Source organism: Denticeps clupeoides, chromosome 8, assembly GCF_900700375.1.
Source record: "Denticeps clupeoides chromosome 8, fDenClu1.1, whole genome shotgun sequence".
Lineage (NCBI taxonomy): Eukaryota > Metazoa > Chordata > Actinopteri > Clupeiformes > Denticipitidae > Denticeps > Denticeps clupeoides.
In genome coordinates, this window is record NC_041714.1 from 4,129,362 (window position 1) to 4,156,346 (window position 26,985).

A 26,985-nucleotide genomic window follows, 5' to 3' on the forward strand; every position below is an offset into this window, starting at 1 on the left:
ATTCGACTTGCTGTATGGTGCAGGTACATCTCAACAAGTAAATATCAGTGTTTACTCCGTCCACATTTAGCATGGTCTACAATTACAGACTTTTCACTGAGATTCCGCATATTCCATTTGAGTAACTGCTTGGATTCTGTCCGGCTGCAGATGGTAAGAAACTGCACAATATTTTCCTTGCCACCCACCTTCATTTTCAGGCACCAAGAAATCTCAAAACTTTGTACACACAAAAGGAAGACATTAAAAAATACAACAGTTTTGAAATTCTTTATTAAGTAAACTCTACTATTCAATATTGCTTCATGTTTTTTTTTCCTTACTCTAAATTACATCTTTTTGCAATCAGCACAGTTTTTATATATTTATATATATATATAACTTTCCCCCCAGTCAAGCTACACTTTGAAGAATACAAAAATATCACAGTACATTTTTCCACTCAGTCATTCTCCACCAGTGAGTTCCGCAACTTGTTCTGAGCCCGGTCTGGAACACAGGAGTGTGGCAATGCCCTCTTTTAGTAAACTGGACCACACAATGTATTAAAGGTGTGGAAGGACAACTGACAAAAAAAATAAATATAAAGCATGAGACGAACACATGTTGAACGAAACACACCAATGCAAAACAAATTGCCAGAATGTCGGGTCATAATCTTGACTCAAGATCAGAGGAAATGGAGAAACAGGACGGCACTGTTGAATATTTATAAAGTTAGCTAGATCTGGAGTTTTGGTCCAGCCAGACTCCTGTGTTCCACAGACTTACAACTCCAAAAGCTGATTGGAAAGAAGACCTCATTGTTTAGCATTCTCTCATTCTTTTCAAATTGCGCTCTGCAGACATACCAGACTATACAAAATATCAAAAACAAAGAGAAAAAGAAAAGAAGAACATTAAAGAATCCACACCCGTACTTAGATTGATTGATAATAAAACTTAACTACTTCAACTTTTTTTTCTTTATTCTTGTTTTGTATACGGTCAGACTACCCAGGTTTGAAATCCTTAGTGATTGGTAGAGGCTCTCCTTCAAAAGCAGAGGAATGTTTCAGTATGAATCTGACATTTAGTGGTTTTATTCAAATAAAACAACCAATATAGACAATGCTTACTTTTTCCAAGCTACCACATTTACAAACTCAGTCTGCTACCCCACACAAAGGGTGGGTGCTGAGATCCACACATGTTGTGAAAGGGGTTTCATATTTTGAGGATTTTGGACTGTATGAACATTAGACATTGGGCTCAAAGAGTCAGGCTGGAGAAATTTTGCTTCACCCGTGAGCCTTACATATGTTCCATCTGCCAAATTAAATGGATCCTTTAGGACAGTGTTGCCTGTAAGCCATATTTGGCCTGCTTGAGAACCCACACAGCCGATTAAGTGTGTGGAGAGGAGGTGCGAGTTAGGGTGAGCCTTGGAGGGAACTGAGGACTAAACTGAAGATCGACGGGCAATTCCCATCTCCTGTGTGGCCCCGGAAATGGTCATGGCGAGAAGGTTGCCATCTCTAAAGAAATGCGCTGCCAAAGTTCCTTGGTCTGCTTGCCCCTCTTCAAATTCTGCAGCACATCGTTGAACTGCATCATGCCCACCGGGGTGAGACAGAAGGCACCACGAGCACTGCGGATGATGTTCACAAAGTCATCGTAGTCTGCTGGGGTCAAGTGGATGAGCCGATGGTGGATATACTGAGTAGAAAAGACGAAACAGAGGCTGAAGCAGGTTTCTACGCTGGTGATTGACCATGACTTGAACATGAACAGTGTTTTTTTCCCTTCTGGAATATGTAAGTGTAGAAGACCTTGTCCTAAACTAGTCTGAGAAACAATTTCAGTGTAATTTACAGCCACCACCTCAGTTTTCATGTGGCACAATTTCTTGCAACAGCAACATCCAAATTCCAACACTATGGGGGGAAAAATTGGAGTACCATTAAATGTGGTAGTAGCCTAGTGGGTAACACACTCGCCTATGAACCAGAAGACCCGGGTTCGAATCCCACTTACTACCATTGTGTCCCTGAGCAAGACACTTAACCCTAAGTTGCTCCAGGGAGACTGTCCCTGTAACTACTGATTGTAAGTCGCTCTGGATAAGGGCGTCTGATAAATGCTGCAAATGTAAATGTGAAGACATAGAACAAGTGAAATTGGGTTCCTCCAGGTTGTTACTATTACTAAAGCAGATGTGATTTAGGCATTTTAGCTCATTAGAGATGGGTACTTAAAAAACATGGTTCTAAATAGAGTAGTCACACGGATTATCTCGTGACTGGAATAGTGAAGGTAAGAAATACTACGCAGAAAATAATTCGAGTTGATTGTCAGGGTCATCTGGCTGAGGCACGTGTGGAGGGAGGGGTATGATGTACTGAACAAAGTGGCTCATCTGCATCTGTGCTCATGTAAAGGCTTTAAGCTCATGGTTGAGTACTTGACCTTCGTAGAGTAGCACTTACTAGCTCTTTTCAAACCAGACAATTCTTCTGCACTTAACCTTCAGGTCTGATGTTCTCACATGGCTCACATTGTTTCATATTACATTCAACACATGGCTGCCAGCACAAACTAACACTGCACTTCAACTGAAAGGTCTCTTGAGATGACTGACCAGTGCAAATATTCAAGCATAAGGAATCGTGTAGATAAGATTTGATACAATTGTCACCTAATTCATTAGCATGTGTTTTATAAAATACAGATAGAGATCTTATTCTCAAGCTTTTGGAAAAGCTCACAAAAAAAAAAAAAAAAGAGATCACAAAAAAATTATTATTTTTGGTTGTAATAAATAGGTGCAAAGGCTCATAAATATAGTGATGATCTTGGGTCTGACAAGCTGGTTTAGAAGCTGGGGATTTGGTGCTGGGTTTCTCACTCACCGCACTCTGCGTAGTTTTATAAAGAATGATTGTGTGTCAGTACCTGTAAGTAAGCCTGCTGGCACCGTTGCACTAGCTGGTGGAAGGCAGGTGTACGGAGGTGGGTGTGGATGTGCGCAGGGTTGAGCCTCTGCAAAGCTTCCATGATTATTTCCTGCAGAACGAAGGGACTGAGGACGCCCTTGGCTGCGCCCACACAGAACTGATACACGTAGTTCACGCCTGGAGGGTGAATGCGGAGGACAACAGGACAGAAAGGATCAAGCGGTTTTAATTAGTATTCTTCTCTTTCCTGGTTAAACAGCTTAAAGCAAAATTTGCCCACTAAAATGTTATATGAATGTCAAGGACCACAGCCACCATTTTATGAAAGCTTCTAGTGCTGCATTGTAAGTACTCTGCTCACCTAGCCGGGCAGCCAGCCCCAGAAGCCACTTCACATCTTCTGTGTATGGGGGATTGCGAGAGAAGTTGTTGGGGTGGTCATTGTGAGCCCGCCTCCCAAGCATCTCAAGAGCAAGCATACCTATACATAAGCAATATAAGATGTACATTGTTAGGCCACATTATAAAAAATGCTTTCGATTGCTGTAGCATTTAAAAGCTCTACCCTACTCACCAACTCTGTATGCTGAGTGCAGGTAATGCAGTCCCTGTTGGCTGATTGGCTGACTGTGCTGCTCATCTTCAGTAGGGAAGGCGGTGCTAATTAATGATCCAGGCTGAGAGGAGAGGCCTGGCAAAGCAGCTCCCTGAATGGCCTGGGTGGCGGCACCTGTGTGGACCCCTCCTACTGGAGATGGGTAGCAGAGAAACAGATGGCTTGAAAGAATGGCAGTGGCACAGATGGAGTTCTGCCATAACAGAGCACAGACGGTTACCAAGCGGTGTAATATGAAAGCTCCATATTCCTCCTCAAATTTTTAGCTGTCTGTTTAATTTGGAAATGAAAGCATAAGACCGATTACAATCCAGTTGGCACACACAGCTATTTTGTCTGAATCTATCATTAGTTTTACCATATCCAGCCAGGAATCATGAAAGAGCATGCGAGCATGATAAAAATGTAAACCTGCTACAGTGGTGCTTAGAGGCACACCAGCCTCTGTGTGATAGGGGTGGACGGCGATTTGAGTCATGGACGGAACAGAAACACCAGGAAAGGTGACTGCAGTTGCTGCCATGGGGGGACCTGCTGCTACAGAGAATGGGTACTGAGCACCGATGAAGGCAGGGTGCATTCCCTAAAGACAAAAACAGAGTCATTAACACACAGTCTGCACTAGATTTAAATAAATCTCCAAAGAAATAGAAAGCAACACACACCAGTCTCACCTGGGGGTAGGTGGCTCCAGACACAGGAAAGACCGCAGGCCGTGGCACATGTTGCAACGGGTGGCCAAGGTACTGAGGGGTGCAGACAGTGGGCAGGTGGGCCTGGATGGTGGTGTAGGGGTGCAGGCCCTGTGTGTGGGCCATGGCAGAACCAGGTAGCGCATGGGACTGGTAGATGGTGGAGCCCACAGAGATGACTGGCACCACGGCTGCAGCTGTAACTGAAGCGGTCACCGCAGCCACACCTTCAGACTCCATGACTACACTACTGTCCAGAACACCACAGCCCACATCTGGTGGCCTTCGTCCCACCCCTCCGTTGGCGCCACACCTACTCGATCCGTCCCTTTGGGATCCTGAGACTCCTCCTACGGTCTGTTCATATAGCCAGTACCACTGGTGTGCCACCTCAAACAGGACCTCAGGATACACCCCGCCACCTTTTGCTGCCTCCTCCACAGCCATGCAGGCCTTCTCAAGCATCATATTATCCTGCAGAAAATGTTACAAAATTCATTGCTGCAACTGATGCCTACTCCATTCTGTTACAAAAGCTTTTTCCTAGTAACAATCCCTGGATATGCGAGACTCATTAAATTACTTGAAGAAAGGAGCTGGATGTTGGGAGAAAAATGATTGGTTCATGAAAATACAGAAAAGAAAGAACTAAGTGACCAAGTTTCACCTGTTCTTTGCACTGCACAAGTGCCCTCTGGATCTCGTTGGGGTTGAGCGCATGAGCATGTGGTAGGCAGCTCAGTGCAAGCTCAGCAGCTGCACGCACCATGTTTGGGTCTCGAGCTCGTGATGCACGGTCTGCTAAGGAAGCAACTTCAGGGGGGGTGAGGTGACCATCCCAGCACTCTACCAGAATGTTCAGCGCAGCACTGCCAATCTCCATAGCTTGACCTGCAAAGCGTTCAGGGGAAAAAAAATTGGAGACTTGAACCTAAACATACTGGTCAGTACACAGTCCCCTTCAGCCACTCACCTGTGATCCAGGAAACGTGGGAGGAGTAGGTCCTGGACAACCAGTTAGGGGAGACAAAATTGTGCAATCCCAAGGCATAAAGTCCTATCTCAAAGGCACAGAGGTGCAGGTTGCGGTGGGGACCCTGATGGCCACCGCTAGCAGAGGACTGAGTGAAGATAGAGGTTGAGCTGTCACCACCAGCTTTGATCAACACCGTTTTGGCCAACTCAAAATAGAAGTGAGCTGCTGCCTCTGAGGGCTGGTTGGGCACATGTGGGGCATGGCACTCAGGTCTGCGTCCCTTATACCTGAATTGGCAGACAGAAAAACAGGATTTGACCAACATTTGCACTGTTACTTTGAGCATATTGCTCAAACACAACAACGATAAACTCATAATTTCAATCAATATTTATTAAAACAAGTGAGCTACATATAGTGAGATCAAATGACAAGACTGATGAAAGGCTGATTGGATTTGAGAAACATAGCATTTAAAGTATTTTTGTGGAAGGATTGTACGGATACCTGCTTGTGTCTGTGCTCTTGGCTCTGGCTCCACCTCCAGCACGACGTGACCCACTGGATGAAGAAGAACCCAGGGAATCAGATGAGGAGCTGCTGATGCTGTCGCTGTCTTGACCGCGGCCCCAAGAAGCCGCCGCCCAGCCTCCACGCAGTGGCCGTCGACTTAGCGTGGGAGAACTGTCAGATGTAGTCTCCGGTGCACTGCTATCAATGCTTGCCATTCCTACAGAGTAGACAGAGGGCAGAAATGATTTAAGATGCAAGTTCAACACTGCTACCCTTATCTGGTTCTCCTCAGCAGCCCGATCTGGTAACTAATATACTGGTTAATAAAAAAAAAAAAAAGCTAGAATTCTGAATTTAAGGCCTACATATATGAAAAAAGACTTCTAAATGCACCTGTGTGCTTCTTCTTCTGACGGACGGGGGAGCCCCAGCAGCGCCCGCTGTAGGCTCCTCTCGCCCCCAGCGCCAGACGGCTGGGCACGGTGCCCTCTGGTTTGAAAGGTGCCGCTTCACTCGGCTGCTCGCACGAGGAGGGCTGTGCTCCGTCTGCCAAGTCAAAAAGTGTTGGTCAAAGTGAGAATTTGCTGTGCTACTAGGAGCCTAGCCCCAAACATTCCCTAAAAGCTTTTATAGTCAATACTTCAAATCCTCAATTGTCCATTTAAAAAAAAACGGATAAAGATAAAGTTTTTTTTTTTTTTTTTTTTTTGCTGGCTCAGACTGCTGCAGTTTGTCGGGCCCGTTAAGGTTACGCTTGTGTGTGTTGCAGACCTTGCTCTCTGTTGTCACTGACGCTCTCTCCTGATGCCGTGCCTGGCACTGCACTGGCCCCCAGTGCCCCTTGTTGTCCAGCTGCTCCCCCACTAGCCACACCTTGCACGGAAGCAGAAGTCCCTGTTGCCACGGGAGCTGTGTGCTTGGACATGCCCCCTGTGGCACTGCCTGCAGAGTGGGCGGCGTGTTTGGACGGGCTTTTCTGGCTGCCGGTAGCTGGCTTGCTAGAGTAGAAGGAGCTGAGAGTCTGGGGCTTGTGGGTCTGGCTCTCACGATCCAGGAGCTTGTCCAGAATCTGAACCACAGAGAGACCAGGGAGAGGGAGGGAGGTGAGAGAAAGATTAATGCTCAAAAAGAGCGACCTCCTCACTGTGAGACAGATGGCAGCAGAGTATGTGTTTATGAGTGTTGTAGCAGCTCCAGACCTTTTTCAGCTTGCTCTGATCGTCCTTGTAAGTTATCATCAGAGCCAGGGCCAGATCTCCCTTCTCCCTCCGGGTGCCTTCACACAGGAGGGGGTGCTCCGCTTCACTCACCGTGGTCTTCATGCCTGATCAGATAAAAAGAAGTCAGAGAGGCAAACGAGGCAGCAAGAAATGCAGAGGGGAAAGCAGAACTGTTAGACGATGCCTGTGGCCACAGTGTAGTGCAGGCTGTAGTGCAGCACAAGAGCAGACCAGAGTGAACTTACCCAGTGCAGCAACAGCAGCCTCAAAGCCCAACTCCTCGTCCCCAGGCATCTCATTGTTGCGGTTTCGACTGGGTGGGCGGGAGCCCGTGGGAGAAACCACTGTTTGACGCGAAACAAGATGATCACACATGTGTGAAAAGACCTATAGTGGACTACATGGTTACTTTTTGAGCATTCCTAACACATAGATGAATATGAGACAATATGTGGTCAAACACGCATGTTTTTTGCACACATGTACAAATGACTGACCCGGGGTACACAGGACATCAAAGATGAAGCTCGCCAGCATGAGTGGGAGAACAGGCCTGTAGTCACAGAAGTTGCCATCTCGAAGTTGCTCGGCTCGGTCACGGATCAGTGCCATCTCCACCACACCCAACGGAATCTTCTTCAGCAGGGCCACCACTTCTGACTCTTGATAGGCTAGCTTCACCTAAGCAAAACACATGTTATGGTGTTTGTTATGATTGAGCAAAATCAGAGCAAGCAACATGTTGCAGATGAACCCAAATGTTACTATAAAAAATGTTAATAAACCATTTTAGAACCCAAAAAGTGCACTTTTACAGTGATTTGGCCAGTGAGAGGCTGTAGACACAATACTCAAGTAACTCATAGTACCCTATTGTAACCAATCAGGAGCATACCCAGGCTGTAGGGAGGTCATACAGGCACATGGGGGCCAAACACTACCAAGCCTCATTGTGACTTGTTATAAGGACATTACATCAACGTTGGATCAGCCTGTAGTGTGTTTTTCCACTTTACTTTTGAGTGTGACCCCAAATCCAGAGCTCTATGGGTTCATAAATTTGATTTCCATCGACATTATTGGTGTGATTATGTCATCAGCACATTCAACTATGTAAACAACAAAGTATTTAATAAGAACATTTCATTCATTCAGATATCAGATGTCTTATTCTGGTGTTCAGCAGTGTACATGTTCCCCATTCAAAAGAACATGCATATTTATTTATTGATTAGAAAAATAACAAAAATACTAAAATGAAAAATGTTGTATAAAATTAAACTATATACAATGCCAATAATCAATGGAATAAATGAACAATAGCTATATTATTGTGTATCATGCCATTGCTTGAATTGGTTCTTTTTGGAAGTGAGAGTTTGAGTGTTTTCACCATATGGATGACAGCATTATTGTCTGCATCAACTTTTGCACATGAAAGAGCCTCATAATCACACAAAGATTCAACAGGACAAACTGCGGTCCTAAACCAGAATATCAAACACCACCTCAGTAGTAAAAAAAAAAACTAAAAATTTTTTAGTAGTAAAAATTTTTGCCGCGCCATCATAGTTCTTTCTGAATCTACAGGAACAGCGACATCTTTCGTGTGTTCTGGACTGTTGTGCATTTTGCATGTAGTTCTGGAAAATATGCACAGGCATATCTTGCGATCACATTGATCAATTTGAATGGTTCATGTTTCGTTTGAGTCAACTGAGCCTTTAGAATTGCGGGGGCATTCAACACCATTCTCTAACTACAATGCGTGAAACACAGGTCATGTGCGCATAATGGCTGGATTACGGTAATGATTTTGCCCGTTTCGGGGGTCTCTCAGCACTCGACAGGGGTGTGGGTTTACACTGCGTATTGGGTTCACTCTCGGACATTTTTTGGTAGATCTATGTCTTAGGCATTGGAATAGTGTTTTGTTTAGGTAATCTTGATATGCAATATGTATGAATTGGTAGATGTTTATGGGTGTTAAAGGTCAAGTGCAAGCTAAAAACCTGCCAGGTTAGAAAATATTTGGACTAAAAAGAGCTTGCATACACTTTCTACACAAAAAAAAAAAAAAAAAAAGTAAGCGGTTTGTTTATGAGTTGTGCAAACGGTATCTACAGATCGGGCCCTAGTGAACCAAACAAGGGATTTCATGGATATTTACAGCACTTATGCAAGTTGCTCTTGATAAGAGTGCCGCCTGCCAAATGCGGTAAATATAACAATGAAATATGAAAAACACAGCATCTACTAAGGGTGCTAGTAGCCTAGTGGGTAACACACTCGCCTATGAACCAGAAGACCCAGGTTCAAATCCCACTTACTACCATTGTGTCCCTGAGCAAGACACTTAACCCTAAGTTGCTCCAGGGGGACTGTCCCTGTAACTACTGATTGTAAGTTGCTCTAGATAAGGGCGTCTGATAAATGCTGTAAATGTAAATGTAAAATCTACCTCCAAGGCTTTGGTAGAGGCTGGGGGTCTCTGTAGCTCGAGGGAGAACAGGCCAGTGTTGAAGGCAAGGTTGTGCAGCTCTAGTCGCTCCGTAAGAACAGTGAGAAGGAAAGCTGCCTTGGACAGGGTGCTGGTGGCTACCTGGGTCTGCTTGGTGGTTGACACCTTGCTTTTCTTGCCCTAGAAAAACAGTCCAAACGCCAAGTTTGTCCAAATTTTCACAAAATAATTTCCATGACTTTTCTATTAGTCTACGGCACATTTTCATGACCATATTTCTATGCAACTGTGAAAGAAAAAACAAGTCAAACTGACTAGAAAAATTGTTAAACTTAACTTATGACAACCCTGAAAAGCTTAACTTAAACGTGTTTGTGCAGGTCCGAGCCAGAGTGAAATGGACCCAATAATGCTCCAGCACAGATCAGCTGTAGTTTACATGACTTTCAAAAGGAGTCATGCAGCTGCGGAGGTGCTGGAATATGGATGCAACACGCACCATGTCACATGGTTCACTATGTAAAGCCAGCAGATACTATAGACCTGTCCTAGTTTTAAATGTAGTTGTAAATGTAGAAAACATTTCTCGTACACTTACGGGAACTATGTACTTAGTTATACATTCATGTGTCAATCAGATTTAAAATTACTTTTACATGACTTTGTATGTTTATTTCGTATGGTGCTTTTCAAGGCCTGGAAAACTCTTTTCAAATTCCATGACTTTTCCAGGTTTTAATGAGCAGAGGAACCCTGCAAAAGTAGTCCTAACACATAATATTCCAAAAAGTATTAAGAAAATGAATCATGATCAAATGAAGAATGGGAGTTCTTGATAGTAAAACGAGTGGCTGTACCTTAGTCTGGGGCTGCTCCACCTTGAGATCAGGGGGGTTGGCCAATAGATCACGGGCTAAATCAACAGCCAATCGGCAGGCTTCATTACTGTAGCCATGAGCATAGAGAGCTTCTGCACATGCAAACAGCACCTGTAACACATTGCAAAACTAAGAGTTTATAGAATAAAGTCCATAAAGTTCAAAGATCATTTACAGTCATAGTCCACAGCAGATAGAAAAATTCAAGCCCATAAATCCAACACAGTTGACTGGAATTTACTTTAAACATTATAATTCACACCACACTGTCATGTACTATTAACCAAAATATATAAAAGATTTAAAAAGTGTGAATGTCAAAGTGACATGAACCATTTGTTAATTTACCACCCCTTCCCATTTAATGCTTGAACAAAATAACAAGATCTCACCTCCATCCGCCCTTCCTGCTCCAGAGGTTTGATCCCAGCAAAGATATCAGGCTCCTCCTCATGGTTGTTGTCTGGAACCCCTCTTTCTGCCCCCTCTTCGGAAGCAGCACTAAGGTAGTACGCCTGGTAGTCGTCCTCCCCATCAGGGTCTCCTCCAGCAACAACTCCAGCATCTGGATCACCTCCAGAGGGCCCAGCTAGAGCTCCACCTGCATCTCCATCTCTGCGAACGCGGGGGGGCTTGCCAGTAACTGGGGCATTAGAGGGGGCAGCGCTGGAGGATGCGTCACCTCCAGCGGAAGGTCTGATGTCGTCCGCCAAGTCCTCCTCTCCATTCTCATCCAGCTCAGCCTCCACGTCCACCTCTTTCTCCACTGAAACCGCAGCAGGTGCAGCCTTGGCGCCTTCTTTTGGTAGGCAAGGGGGTATGGAAACATGAGTGACCCGCTTTGCATCATAACCTCGCTCCTTGGGGACATTGGAGCCGACGCTGCCGCTGAATTTGCGGGAATCTCTCAACAGCGGGCTGGGAGAGGGAAGCATCTCGGGTGGTGGAGGCAGAAAGTCAAAGGTGTTGCTGGCCTCCGCACCCAGCGCTAGGCTAGAGCCATCATCAATGCTCAGCTCGGCCATGTCTGGTTCCAGGGAGCTGTCCTCACTGCTGGTACATCGCTTGGCACCAGGGTGTTTGCCACCAACACCGCTGGACCCACTGCAAGATGCCTTTCCACCCTGGGGCAACTTTGATTTGCCTCCAGATGATGACGACGTCCCACCAGCTTTATACAGGCCCTTACCTTCCCCCTCCAGAGACAGGGACACAGCTCCACCCAGACGCACCAGCATCCCTCCACTGCCACTGCCTCCAGTGGACAGCGCCTTTCTTTTGCTTGTAATTGTCTCTTTGGGTCTGACTGCCACTTCCTGTTGGACGGGATGACTGTTAATGCTGCGCGGTCTGTGGTCAGTGGAGAGCCCGTCAGAAGATGGACCTCTGGCTCCTCCAGTGCCCCCAGCCTCAGGATTATCTGCAGCCTGTCCGGCTTTAGCCCCACGCTGCTGCTGCACTGCCCTGGCCCAGCAGAAGGAGGCACTCTTCTTGTCGGTGCTGCAGTAGGTGATTCCGGGCAGAGGGTAAGCCACCTCCCAGTTGAAATAACAAGACTCCACCGCCGGTTTGAAACCCTGGAAGAGCTTGTCCAGGGACTTGCGGTGCTGCCCTCGCTTCACAATCTCAATCACCTTCAGATGCCACTGCTTCAGCTGTGCTGCCAACTCCAAACGCCTGGACAAAATAAAAACACTTTAATTTTATCCGTTTAATCACCTCATCATTCACTCTAATAAATTAAACAAAACCCTGAAATCATGCAAATAAACACAGTGCTGAGGTGTGAATGGTGTTACATTCCTAAAGCAGACAACTTTCACTGAAACGGCCCTGCCTGAAGTCACACAGCCTGAACCGAATATCCGCCACCACAACAGTGCTCCAGGCAGCATTCAACCTGTAAATGTTTACCGGTCTCACACAGCTCATTAAGGCCGCTGTTAAAGGAAGGCGCTTAACAGACAGGGGCGAGTGTGGAGGCTGCCACGCGGTACGTAAAATAGAAATAATCAGATCACGCGCCTCCCGCCACGGCACAGCATCCCAGGTTAACTGGAATGGGTTTCTGCTTTGAGACCAGCCCAATTTAGAAAGCCATAAATATCTAGATACCTTTAAGAAAGGGAGACCACACAAAGCATCTGAGAGGCAGAAAATAGCAGCATGTAATCTATACAACGCCTTTGAGAGACCCAGAGGATTATGGGTAGAAAAGGAGTGGGAGAGCTGGAGATGAGCAGAACACCAACTAATGTAGGTTGCACAGTTGCAACAGCAGCTTATTTTGGTGCTGAGCTGTTTTTTAAACGCCACAAAAGAGCTGCATACTTGTATACTCCTGTAGAACTGCATGAAGAATAAAATGATAATAATAATAATTCTTTACCCAAGGAATAAGTGTTCAAGTTGGATCAGAAAATTAACTGATTGATGGACAGAAGTCTCTCACCTTTGTGGACTCATTGTGGGGTCGAGTACTGCCAGTCTCCACAAAACCACCATTTCATCACACATACTGGCGCAAGCATGGGCCGCCACCTCTGTCTGGCCATTGCTGCGGCCTGTATGTCCGCTGGCGCTGCTGTGGGAGGCAGATGTCCGCACACTGTACCACCAGCCAATGATCTGTGGGAAAAGAAAATCTTTCTGGGGTATTTTCTTGGTGAGAGACTGAAAACTGTTCATACTGTCTGAAAACATGCGTGACCTAAACAATAAATTAAGGTTTAAAAAGAGTAGTACATTTGAACCAGATTATAGTCAAGCCAATATAGTACTGTGCTTATAATGATTACAATCCTTACAATCCTGTGGGACAACAAAACTTTTCATTAACTATTAATGTGAAAGCTGCTGTTTTTTTACATTAACTAACCATTGTGCATACATGACAAAGACAACATGAGTCCACAGATAAAGATTTAAAAAAAAAAAAAACTTGGTTCTAAACACTGCTAACAAACTACACTCCAAATAGACGTTGGGTATTTAAGGCACTAAATGTATTTTTAGATGGTGGGGGGGCGAGGTCAGTGTACTAACCTATCCAGGCCATCCAAATAGGGTTTTATGACAATACTATATTGAAAACTACCAATAGTAAACTCTTTGTAGTATATAGGGGTGTTATATTTGATGCATTGCGATGCAGACATGAAGGATTCTGCATCAATAATATCAGGGGTCGGGAACCTTTTTGGCTGAGAGAGCCATGAATGCCACATATTTTAAAATGTAATCCTGTGAGAGCGATACAATGTTTAATGTAAATCTGTGCATTTTATGTAAGACCAACACTTTTAAAAGTACAATAAGTACGATGGTACGATCGTGAACAGTTCTTGCCGACAGAGGCCTCTTTTATTCGTTTGATGACTTTTCGATGGTCAAAAAGTTCATTGGCAACATTGAGATGGATGTTTTGGAATACTCTCCATCTGTGAATGGCTTTCTGTTTCTCACAATTTGTAAAGCACCAGAAAACCTAGCCGAATTCCAGTCAACTTGTTGGGTCCAAAACACGGAGTTGCTGCTGACCAACTTGCACTCTGCACAGTAGCGCTTGTCATGCTTTCTTCCTGCAAACGTAGCATGGCATGCGTCAAAGTGCCACGTTACATGTGACCATTTCACCTCTGCAATTTTATCATTGCATATAAAGACACACTGCAGAAGCTTCTCTCTCCACAAAGGCAAATTCCGCGGTCCATTCCTGCTGAAAAGTACGATACTACTCATCTTTTCTTCTTTTAGCCATTTCTTCAATTAAAAGTTTCTGCAATTAGCTAGTTGACTACTTGTTTAAAAGGAAGGATGTTTACTTCCTGATCCTCACAACGACCTGTGTATGTTATGCATTATCCAATATAAATTTGGTGTTGTCCCGGAGGACAGCTGTGATTGGCTTACATCTTCACTGACATGTGCTCGGTCTCCGGTCTTCACTGCACCACATGACAAGCAATAAGAAAATTAATGGATTGATATTCAAGAGAATGTTTTTGATTTTTAACGGGTTTTTTTTTTGTCTGTGAGCCATATGCAGCAATCAAAAGAGCCACATCTAGCTCAGGAGCCATAGGTTCCCAACCCCCTGATTATATCATTACGACATCCCTTGATTATTTTCTTTAAAAAGTAGTGCTGGTAGTGACTGTGGCTGCTCCTGGAAGAAGTTTCATGCTGCGTAGCGCGCCACTCGGCAGCCTTGTGCACGCACTGCGGTCAGAGTTGAAATTTGTTGTACTTTGACTGCTGCGTGCTATGACACATTTTCAAATGACCAATAGAATCAAAGCGAACTAGACTGCCCATTCGAAACACACACACAAAGCAGGAATGGAGGAAGAGCTAATCTTATCAGTCTCTGAGTGTCCAGAGATCTAAAACACGACATTATCGGCTCACCAGGAGTTTAGAAAAACACGCATATTGGCCTGAGCCCCGCCGCAAGCCTCGAGCTCAACTCACCATTTAAGAAAAAGCGCAAACCTTGCGGTCAATACAGCGCACACCGTGTTCATTCTGAAAGCGGCTTTAGATTTGCTCCAATCAGCAGCAAAACTGTTGCCGTTCTGTCCGTACCTCTCCTGACTGCGTGGACGTCTGAACCAGGCATTTGCGGCATCAGGTGCCCGCAGACAGTTTTTCTGCTCATTGGAGAAAATCAAAGTGTCCAGTCTTGTATTTGAAAACATCTTGTGAAATAATGTAGAAAATGTATGGGATGCATTGAGATTCATTGATAATCGTAATTGAACCAGTAGAGCAGACGTTCCTTCCTTCAACACTATGTTCTAATCACATTTCTGTATCTGGTGTGATGACTGAAAAGAATTATACCAGAGTCCCACTAACCAGCACAGTTACACTGACAAACTTGATCTTACCTTCAATGTGAAAATCTATCAATGTGATTTAAGTAGCTTGCACGTGGGGGCTGAAACAATCCATGCTTACTAGTGTGTCACATTTACAAAAAAATGCTTTCACAAACATAGATGAAGAGGTTTGCTTTTTTTTTTTTTTTTTTGGAAGCATACCGCCTCCGCAGCATAGATGCACTTTACATGGAAAAAAAAAAAAACAAGCATTTAAATTGCAGTTGGGATGACTATTCTTACTACTGTCAGCATAAAATGAATATCCTGACACTACTGGGATGTCTGGGAGAGTGAAGAAAGGGGTACAGTACAAAACCCACCAATTTATACAAAGTACAATTAACTCTATACCTGTTCATAGGTGAGGCACTGCTCAGTAAGGATCTCCAGCAGGGGCGCGGCATTACTGTCTCTCCTCTTGAACATCTCTCTGACAATAGAGAGAAGGTTCCAGATGCCCTCCGGCTCACGCCCTCTCAGAGGTCGCAGCAGGCAGGCCCATTCTGCTGCAGCTGGAGGCTCAGTCGATGACAGGTACATGGAGTTCACGTCACTAGACAAGCAAAAATAATGACCGTTACAGATGGCACATCTGATGGCACATGCAAATACTGCTGACACCACTGTAGCTGATGCCGTACCTGAACACCACAGGGGAAGGACCGCAAAATTTGTGAAGAGTCTTCTTTATGTTATCACTCAGTGTGGATTCATCCAGGTACCAGGTGCTCTGGTCAGATGCTGAAGGCCCAGCAGTGGGATCTTTATAACAGATAAAGGGCCAAAACCATTTTGAACATTAAAACTCACAAAATTTAAATAAACTTTGTTTTTACTCTGCTCAACGACTATAGACAAACATGGTGTTATTATTGAAGCAAAAGAGCAGAGGATTAGCATTATTTACAAGCACAGTTGATGCATGGAGGTAAAGTGGACAAGGTTACAAAGAGGTAGATATTACATACAGAGAAGAACAATACATAGTGTATTTTGTACAAAAAGTGTAGAATATATTACATTTGTTGTGCCTGAAATTTCAGTATAAGGAGGGCATTGTATTTACCATGCTAGTGTGCACTGTATCCATGTAAGTCATGTTGAAATATTTGTGCAATATAGATAGTTTTATAAAGATTTTGAATCAGAGCAGTACAAATTAAGTAATAATGGTAAGTCTCAGGAGGGGTCCAGCTTCAAAGTAATACATAACCGGACATAAATAGACTCATACACAGACACAAAAGCAGTAGAGAACCAATCATGGTGCAGCGTCAGTATGAAAAGCAAGAGCAGGTGCACCTGGGGCTCCACAAACGGTGTTAATGGCAGTGGACTGTGAGGACAATAGTTCATCCAGAAGCCTCTGGGCCGTGGGCAAGATCTGAAATAACAGGACGTAGGATTAGAACAGGTATGACTTTTGTGATAGTGAGCTTTGATTTATTTACTGCTACATTTACAGGGACCAATGTTACACAGCGGAGTAACAGGGATCCTACATCCACTGTACCTCTTCACTCAACAAAACACAAATTTTGCCAACCGAGGGCTAAGAACAAAGCAGTTTGAGATTGCTACCATCTAGTGCTAATAAATTAATCTTATATAATATGAATTATTTAAATGGGGAAAAGGGTTCAAAACAAGACAATTCACTTTAACAACCACCTTGACTAAGACCTTGTGGCACTGATGTACCTGAACACTGTTTAAAACAGACTTTTGATTACAGATGCATTTAAGAGGAAAACTTTGCATTGTTCAATTGGTCCTAAAGAACAACTTCTTGACCAGTTGCTTATTACTGACATCTGGCTTTTAAACATGAATCAACTGAAAGATTCAGCCTAATGACTACCAAAGCCTTTACAATGTGAATATGCTTTACATTCTGGTGCTGAGGTGACATATTGTGCAGCCCAGTCTTACCTACAGACGCAGCAAGTCAATGTGTGCCATTTTTACAGGAAACATGGAAAAAAAAATCCTGACTTCAGCATGACAGGCCGAGTTTTAAGAATGCATTATGCAAGGTTCTTTAACCTTGTATTTAACCAGTCTTCCGGGAGTGACCCTCATCTTGAAATTGTTTTAACCCCCTGGAGCTTTAGAGTCAGGGAAAAAAAGCTTTCCATGTAATAAATATATGGGTCAGTTCTCCTTACCTGCTGGGGAAGCTCACTGATGAGGTACTGGGCAAATTTCTGCAGCTGGTCCCTCTGCAGTCTAGACAGCGACTCGGACACAGGGGCACGGAGACACACAGCGGATGCCTGTCTCGCACACACAAAATTTAAGTGTAAAGAAGCACACTTCACAAATTCACAATCTGAATCGACAGGCCTGAATGTACAGTTTGGTCTACAAATCACCACAGCAAACCAACAGACCCATCAATCTCTCGCCACGCTCTGGTTGAAATTAAACACTGATAAAGTCTGGCAAAGCAGGTTTCATTTCATTGGCTTGTAGCTTACTGCAACTGCGCCCTACTGAGCAGACACATGCCATACCTCCAGGGCCATAGCAAGGCTGATGCAGTTGGCAGCAAAGAGCACAAAGAGCCCACAGAAACCATAAGCAGTTCCCACTGAAAACAAGACTGTTAGAAAATAGCAACGTAGGAACACAAATGTAAATGGCACTTTTGCTCCACCTTAAAACACTTAAACGCTCATGCTGGCAAACCACAGAAAGTGTGTAGGAGGCTCTGAAACAGGTCAGTAGACAGGAGGCTATAGTTCACATTTAATGTGTCAAAATAAGCAATCTAGTGAGTAGCACGTTCGGGTTTTGCACACGGTGGTAATCGCGAGCAAGGTACATCTTAGTCCAGGGTTTTTGGGATAACCTTTCAATAAAAATGGTAGTGCTCATGACACTGGCTTTTTTTGGAATGACCTTTCAGTCAGCCAATAATAACAGGATTTAAACATAAGCCCTCCATGAATCAGGCTCCCTACAAGTCTGGAGTGGGGTGTTCATCAATAATACATAAATAATACAAAAGGGACAAACCTGCATAATTATATAAAGCTACTCTAATATGTTTAGTACATAAGCTAACAAACAAACATGACCAATTCAGTTAATAAATGTCAAGCTACAGGCATGTTACAAGGCAATCTGTGGTTGTCTGCTATTATTGTGTTCATTCTCCTTTCCTCGATTACTGGACAAACATTTTCTTTTGAAATACCAATTTATTAGACTATATAAACTAATAATAATTAAGGTCCAAAATTTACATCTCCTCACTTCTGTTTACCATTTGTTGTTAAAATCTACGGTTGTCCCCTCAGTCACATGCTTTAGTTAAAGGAGTTCATTAAAATTCCCCTGAGCAGATGATTTCTACACACACGGCACCCACAAACCGCATATGCAGTATATCACACAGCAAGAACCTCCTACAGAGTGATATCAGAAAACAACAGATCCATTTCTACACCCACTCAGAGCTGGGGAGACACATGAGGCAAAACAAAATGTCTCTCAGACTGAGTACATTCAAACACACACACACAATACAAGCCCACTAGAGGGGATGCCGTGTAGCCTGTGCACAGCATAAGTCCACTCACATTATGAATCCTGAAGAGGCACAGTGCCACCACATGGGCACACCACTTGGCTCCAGCTCCACACGTGCAGCTGCAGGAAGTGATGCGGCATCGGTCGAACATGACGGCCACATTGTAGGCCCCCTTCGTCTGACCGGCCTGCTGCGAGACCACTGTGGCACTGAGGTGGAAACCTGTGGAGGCATTAGAAAGCATGAACCAACTTGGGTCAGTCTACACCGTGTGTCTCTTTATTAACCATTTTTTCTTCAGGGAGAGAGGGAGGTGGGATGCCTAAGAAAACAAAGACCATTTTGGGTAGACAGTGCTTGGTTCCTGCAACACAGACAGGAAATGAAAGATTTTAAGAGGTGCTTTCACACCACAGTCCCTAGCCAGAGTTCTCCTACCACACCAGAGAAGAGTATGGGGATAGTGGATGGCATCAGCTAAGCCTGACTGTCCCAAATTCGATAGGATCCTCCCCATATCAATTCTTACCTGGCAGCCAAAGGGACCCAATGCAGTGCCCATAAGTCTGTACCTTTAAGATTGACTACTTTTTTCAACTGATGACAATTCTAAGTCAAATGTGATCAATATATTTTACATAAAAAAAAGGTTCCACAAGGCCATAAAATTTTTTTTTTTTTCCTAATTCACCATAAATGGTCATAAGCTTTCAGGTGCAAGAACCGCAAGTCTTGGAACAGAAGTCCGTAATGTGCTTTTTGTTAAGAAATGTGCAGGGGGACATTTTACCCCTCTCTCTGATCCAAACTGGCACCTCAACAATGCATTTTAAAAAGATTAACAGTCAGGCCATTAAAAGCGCTCAGAGATTTTGGAAAGTGTGACTCCAGACTGAGACTGACCCAGCTGCTCTGCAATGCCTCAGTGCCAGATGAACCTTTGCTGTCACAAAGACTAAAGGGTTAGTCATTTGTCACCTTCACAGAGCTTTTGTGAGTAAAGCACATACGACTTGAAAAAACAAAATACTGCAAAGCAAGACAAGAGAAGCTGCCTTCTTGTAATACTGGCATTCTTCATTTTAGTTGTTGGGTGATGCATTGCACTTAAAATGCATTTGGCACATCTTAAGTGCTGCTCTTGTTTGGCAGGAGTTTCTATTTTATCTCTTTTAACAAACTACTGAAACTGTTCATCATTCAAGACGTCTAGGACAAATAAGTTATTCAGTTTCTAATGCAGATAATTAAATATTTGGTGCTAGCTAAGTACTGCCCTGACATATGAACCATAACCAAAAAACCCCATTGCAGCCTCAATAATACTAATGTAAGACTGTGGTAGACTATGATCCTTCTGCTAATTTTGAATCCACCTCAGTCTATTAGAACAGCAACTGCTGGGACTGAAACAATCCCCCCATTGGTTGGTCAAGCTCCTCTAGGGCCATTAAACCGTTGATAATCCCACTGCATCCTGGAACGCATGTGCTAATCTGGGATGAATAAGCATACCAAGTTCTGAAGGGCGCTCTGTGTCAGAAAAGATCTCAGACGCTAAGGGGCCAATAATGATGTATTAAATGATGAATCAGTGATTGCATGTGCAAGATTGTCAATTATCTAATTCAAGCATGACCACTGAGAGAGAGAGAGAGAGAGATATATGAAAAAAGGCAGCAGGGTCAGCCCTAGGCCAGCAAAACCCATAGACTGCTGCCAGCTGCATACAGAAGAGTTGGAACCAGCCCACTTACCTCCACATTCAGCCCCACTCATATACCCCCCCCCCAGCAGTGCCAGGCTGGAACGCCCATTACTCTGCTGCTTTCTTGTGTCCCTTTACTACAGCACGAACGCATGCAGAGTAGAAGGACAACGACCAGCGGATAGGAAAAATATTTCATAGGCAATATTTCATGAGGACAAGAGCTCAGTCTAAGCTCTTGTATTTTTGTCTGATGTGCCGTCATCCAGGTGTTAGAAGTCTATGGTCAATTACATGTTCAGTGTTTCTACAACACTCATGCACTTAGTCCTCTTAATTCCTTTAACCCCTAGATGTCATACTAATCATGTCCAAGTGCTGGAGATGACTGACAAACTCACCAATCTGCAGGGGGTCACGCACTGCCTTTATCCTGTAGAGCTGCTCGCCACGCTGGAACTCATCAGGGCTGCCGTTTGCCAGACAGGAGTACAACCTGCACAGGGAAGGTGGAGCACATCTAAGATAAGCATTTTGATTACATGCTCTTAGAATTATGACTGTCAAACATTAGTGTATAAAGCTTTCAGAGAAATTAATCAATAAAACAGACTGGAAAATGTATTGAGCGGTTAACAAAACAGGCAAGACAGGGAGAGAGAAAGGCAGATCTGGGCTCACCTGATGTCCTCTTCATTCTCCGGAAAGCTCCAGTAAGCAATTCGGAGCTGCAGCTGTTCTGGCACAGGGGGATAGACCTTCTCCACCACCTCAAATGGGATGTGAAACGCCACCTGCTTCGCCGACAACTCCACAAGCGGTATCACCTGTCCATCTGAGCAAAGCAAAGGATAGGATTTAAAAAAATAGTAGGAACACAAGGAACTATATGTTCTAGAACACTATTTAAAAAAATAAATAAAGTTAAAACAAAGTTTAAAAGAGATCACAGAGAATGCTATTCTTTGAGAGAATGGCCTTCCAGAACACAATGATTAATTCCTGCTTTCTAAATCCCCGTCCACCCTTTGACTATATTAGGAAAAAAAGAGAAAACCTAAAAACAACGCAATTCAATCACACCAGGAGTAATTCAGACGGAGTCATCACGGGAGGGCTGGTGATGGGGCCTTATTAAAATGAATGGTCTTAATGGTTCACAGCCCCGTGCATTAATCAACCTGCCGCCCGGGAACCAGTTGTCCTGCTTGCAACAGACTTCACAGACAGTGGGAGCAGGACAGCTGCCAAGCTGCCAGGACAGCTCCCCCCCCCTCTCTCCAGGAAGGGTTTTGGTTTCCTGAGGGGTTCTGCACTCAACAACCTCCTGCTCCATACAAAGCAAGGTTCAACAACTCTCCAGCAACAAACGCTGCGGGCTTGGAGAGACAGAGCTTAGAGAAACGACCCCTCTGGCCCAACAGACATTTGCCACTCGAAATGCAGAGATGGTCAAGGTTACGTCAATGTAAACCATATATAATACTCGGAGTACTACAGGCAATACTGCTGAAATGAGCGCATCTGTTATTCTGTTATTCTAAGTTGATGCCAAAACGTATTCCATACAGACACATGCTATGTCTGATTATGTGCATGAGGCAACAGTGTTGTAATCCTCCACTGCCAGATCAGAAAGGGGGCGCCGATATGTTGGGTGTTGTAAAGACACCACAACACCAATGCAGTCCACAGTCAAAACATATCTTCACCAGAATGCCAGTCTTCTCTTTCAACAATTTAACATTCTTATTTATAAAAAATAAAAGACATATGATTAACAATTATATCTTTTATTTCCATTCTGCATCCCACCCAAAGAATCATTAAAATGTTGCGAGGACAGCACGGTGTGTAATAAGACCAAGTGTAAACAGGCCAAAACCAAAGTGTCCCCATCTGACACTACTCCTTCCTTAGCCTGTCACAGCAGGGAGCAGAGGCAGCTCGAAATGCAGAAATGGCCCTGAATGCAACGCAGCAGTTCGTTCTCAACAGAGTGCATTGTGTAGCCACAACCGTAAGTGCACACTGGGCATGTGGGCATCTCTACGTGTTCCACAAAGCACATTTGAGAACAAAGACAATTTAACAAACACAACAGACATCTAAACATGTATTCCTGGTACACACAGCAATGTCTTTACACACAAAATATTGTTTACTATAATGCACTGGTTCTTAAACTGTAGAATACAACGCTCCTCTAACGGGACTTTGAAATTATTGGTAATATTCACAACTGATGAGTAAATGCAGAATAGTTCATTTTCTTAATTTACTGTTAATACACTCCCTGCATGGGTATTAAGATCGTGGCTAGCCAATTATTTTCTGAGCTGCTGGGATCAGAGTTCAATATTCATCATGGGCCATAAATGACTGTGGTGCAAACTTGTGGTACCAAGTTTCACACACATCTAATACCAAACATTTTCTCCATCACACCACAAGGCCCACGCTAAGTTCTTGGTGTTTATATCTGGTCCTCATGGAGATGCGAGAGGGGGGATGAGGGGAAAAAAAATCTGATTCTAGATTAAAACAAAAAACTGAGTGTATAGACGCTGCCAAAAACGTCCTGGGGTTAGACGGTTAATATGCACTGGCTTCATCAGTGTGTAAATAAATGGAACATCCAGGAACAATGAGATATAAACCATTACAAAACAGCTGCCACCCAGACCCACATGGTCTTAATGGGAGAGCGTTCTCGTGTGTGTATGCACACGACGGGCTGCGGGGATGCGTTCAGTGAGTCAGGTGGAAGTCAAAGTCGGTCATATGGTGACTAAAGCATGAACCATAACCAAAAAAAAAAAAAAAAAAAGCAGGAGCAGTAAGCAGCCATGCTTCTTTTGGAGTCTCTTGTGTGCTGGAACGGAGCTGGAGCTTCATGCTGCGCCCCGTTATGTAAACCTTGACAGAGAGATGGCTCAAGGGTTAACCGCACAGCACCAGCAGATGTACGACTGGCAAGGACTGAGCCGCCCTATTCAATCGTTTCTCTGGCCGGCGCAAGTGTGCTTGAGACACCCGAAATACTTATTTCAACAGAGCAGCAAGCTGGATTTGGTGGCTTTCTATGCAAGATCAGCAGCATTATGCGGACTTCATAAAATAAAATAAAAAAAAAAAAAACAGGGGTTTTATTGCTTCACCCAAAAGAAGAAAAAAAACAAATCCCTGTTCTCTGAAGCAGTGACCTGCATGAGACAAAGCCCTTTTTACAGCCCTTACCCAACCCCCACCTCTTCCAAAATCCAAACACTACCACACATGGCCTCTCAGTCCCAGGACCCCCGGTGTGGGCTGTAGAAAACTTTTACTACCAAACTCTACATAAGCAGCACGCACAAACAGAAACCACACTGCTCCGACACATCACCAGAGTCCAAAAGCCACATTCAACAACCCCCATGAACCCTACATGCAGATTCCACTGGTGTCTCGCTGAACGTTATTCCAATCACACCAACTTAGAACAAATGCAGGTTTCATTTATGGATGGGCTGAACAGCATGGTGCCAGATTGCTCACATTAGAAATGAAAAAACGAGCGTTTATTCTTGGTTTAGACACACACACAATTTAATATAGAGACCCGCTAGGCCAAAACAAGTGTACAGGAAATAAAGATCATTTTAGGGTAAACCTATTCGACCCTATTCCTCCAGGCCTTCCCAGAGGTCTGTAGTCGAGCTGAAGAATTGATACGGGTGCTGCAAAATCACTTTAAACCGAAAAATCTAACATACAACAGAACTTATACAGAAAAATGGGTTAAAAGCCATAAACGTTCGTAGAGCAATGTCTAGGTGTTCAAGTCACCTTTGATCTTGACAGTGGGTGAATTTGGCCCAGCAGACTGCTTCCTCCATCCCCTCCAGTTCTGACAGAGGCTCTCGGCCTCTGATATGAAGGAGCAGAGGGAGTCTTCCTCAAAGCGGTCCGAGTCCTCGAAGGAGAAGCGCTCTCCGTCCTCCCACTCCGCGAACATCAGTTCCATCACATCCGACGAGGCCCGTTTTAAAGTAAAAAAAAAAAGTTCACAAAACGCCAAACGACCGGTGCCTTCAATGCAAAATAAATAAATGTCTTAAAAGAACAAAAGGAAAAAGCTGTGCAGCTTCTCGGCGTGAAGGAGTTTGCGTTGGGGGAGGGGAGCAAGAACCAAAACACTGCGGGGAACAAACTTCTTTTTCAGGCCTCAGTCCACTTTTTTTTTTTTTTGTCAGTAAGTTCCAGCAAGGGATGAGGCGGCTGGTTTTAACTTGTGAACAAACCTAAAAAATAAAATGTACAATAACAATGACCCGGCAAAAACAATCGCGTCCCTGTCCGGCTACGAAACTAGGCAGGCATTTATAAAAAAAAAAAAAACGTGATGTCCTCAGCGGTGTGACGAGGAGGACACGAAAGCAGGCGACTCTTTATCGGCCCCGACAAGCGACTTGTCGCCAAGAGGCGACTTGTCAGCGCGACGCGACGCTCACCTTCCGCGTTAGCTGTTTATTCATCTCCCGGCCGCACGGCTGCGTTTTCTCCGCACTTTTCCATTGGACATCGCGCTCGTGGAATTAACACAAATATTCAGCCCTTCGGACCTACAACGTTCCCCGCGGAAACGTCATGGGAGTCGAAATAAAAAAAAGCGGCGGGGTGGTGGGGGGGAACGCGACTCGACCGCCTCTCGGCGAGCGGTCACATATTCTGTCAGCAAAGTTCACCGAGTCACTCGATTCGGACACCGGGCCAAAGTTAGCCGACGGGCTAGTTTACGGTCAGAGAAAAGACGGGCCTTCTTCTGCCCCCCCGCGGCCTCCCGGCTCCTTCATTTGCGCCCCCCAAAAAAACACGACCCCCAAAGCAAAATGGGCTCGAACTACCGCCTACTGCTCGCCTTTAATTATCATTAAACCCCCCCGCGCCCGGGGCCCGGTGCCCGGCGGAAGATAAGAGAGGCGGCCGTTAGCCGCGAAGCTAAACTAGCACAGGCTAGCTGTCGGCGCCGGGTGTCCCGACAGCCGATTCGATTCCTCGGCGTCCGCTGTCTGACGTGTAAAATATTCCCCCCACGCGTGTAAATGAGGAGGCAACTCGCCGAGGTCCCCGACGCGAAACGACTCGCTGTCAACGTGTCAGTAGTTGCCCCCGACAGTCGCCGTGCGCGGTTTGTTTATACGCTGACATGTTCGACGGGGAAACGTCGACACATCCTCGTTTTTCGGACAGACAAAAGGTGAAAACCGAACACTGTGCGCGATAATGTGGCGATTACACGCCGCCCGTGGAATATTGGAAGAAAAAGAAACGCCGGGTATTGGTAGTGTTTCGCCCTGTCCTGTTCCTCCTTTGTGTTTTTAAAAGCTGCCCGTTGGCTCGCTGGATCCTCCACGAGTTCCCGTGGAAAGCTGCCCAGGGCTCCGTGTGCGTCCGTGCTGCCTCCCGACACCGTCTTTGTGCCTCTGAGGACGGGCAAAAAAAAAACCGGGATCCCCAAATTGTGTCCTGGGTCCCCCCTTCTCCTTACTCAGCCCTCCCCCTCTCTCTCTCTCTCTCTCTCGGTGTCTCCTTTATCAGCTGATCCGGGCTTCCGCCGTGCAGGCGCTGATCTGCTGCCTTCTAACTTTAAACTTGTTCAAAATATTCACCGCCTCATATTGAGAAGCTGTCAACGTCGCGTCGGGCAAAAAAAAAAAAAACCATAAACAACCGTAGCAGATAATTAAATGTGGGAATGGGAAATCTGTGAAACGCGCAATTAAAATGCCTACATACTGACATGAGGACGACGTGTTGATGTTTTTTTACAGTCCCACGTGACGTGAAATGTCATGAGCATCACCCCTTTATTCACGACTACTGTATACACTGACTACATATTATTGATTTGCCTCGTTGTTTGAGCCTCCAGTTAGATGACAATTTCTATAAAATATGATTTGATTATTTAGAATAAAAAAATATGATTAACGATTAACGAGGCCTACGGCAGAAATAGGAAATGACATATTTTTTATATTCAACCATACGGAGTGTAAACACTGGTGACAGCACAGGAAAACGTGACGACGGCTGTTCATTGATCCTGATTTAGAGTGAAGAACAGAATGTTCAGTCCTGCTGCTCCTCTCAGCACCGTTCTCCCCTCTAGTGGTCGCTGGTGCCATTTCAATCTATGTCTCATGTTATTACATGTTATTACTAGGGGGGGCGATGTTGTGCTAAAAGTACAGAACCTCTGCCATGCGTGTCAGCTAAGGAGGACAATTTAAACTAGAGTTAAAGTTAAAAAAAAAAAACTTTTAGTACAGATACATGAAAAAAGTACTTTTTTTAATGTCCACACTACTTCCCTTCGCTGACAATGCTGTCATTGCACACCCTCTGACACATGCAGACTGATCATTTATTCTCAAAGTCAAACCCTGTCATTGAAATTTGTACAAGATAAAACAGACATAGCAAGGAACATTTGGCTGAAATTATTAATCATATGTCTGCCAAAGGTTTAAAAGACAATGAAATGCTTCCGTATGCTAACTCACAGGACAGAGT

At 44.5% G+C, this 26,985-nt stretch overlaps 1 protein-coding gene across 2 annotated transcripts; it reads right to left on the bottom strand.

Moving 5' to 3' along the window:
* Nucleotides 1–253: 253 nt before the first annotated feature.
* Nucleotides 254–25,987, bottom strand: zswim8 (zinc finger, SWIM-type containing 8). Of its 2 annotated transcripts, none has more exons than XM_028988531.1 (26): nt 24,256–25,987; nt 21,106–21,259; nt 20,826–20,920; nt 18,766–18,938; nt 17,347–17,454; nt 16,481–16,562; nt 15,820–15,940; nt 15,530–15,731; nt 12,745–12,920; nt 10,685–11,969; nt 10,272–10,403; nt 9,415–9,594; nt 7,451–7,634; nt 7,199–7,297; nt 6,933–7,057; nt 6,505–6,802; nt 6,127–6,279; nt 5,728–5,950; nt 5,218–5,507; nt 4,912–5,135; nt 4,218–4,718; nt 3,964–4,135; nt 3,511–3,684; nt 3,298–3,417; nt 2,935–3,113; nt 254–1,698 (listed from the first exon to the last, which is right to left on the bottom strand). In XM_028988531.1, the coding sequence occupies exons 1-26, from the start codon at nt 24,431–24,433 to the stop codon at nt 1,495–1,497; spliced, it is 5,832 nt and encodes a 1,943-aa protein (XP_028844364.1). In that variant the 5' UTR covers nt 24,434–25,987; the 3' UTR covers nt 254–1,494. The 2 variants fall into 2 exon arrangements, with proteins under 2 accessions (XP_028844364.1, XP_028844365.1); XM_028988532.1 differs by having other exon boundaries at nt 4,227–4,718; nt 24,256–25,986.
* Between the last annotated feature and the right edge of the window lie 998 nt (nt 25,988–26,985).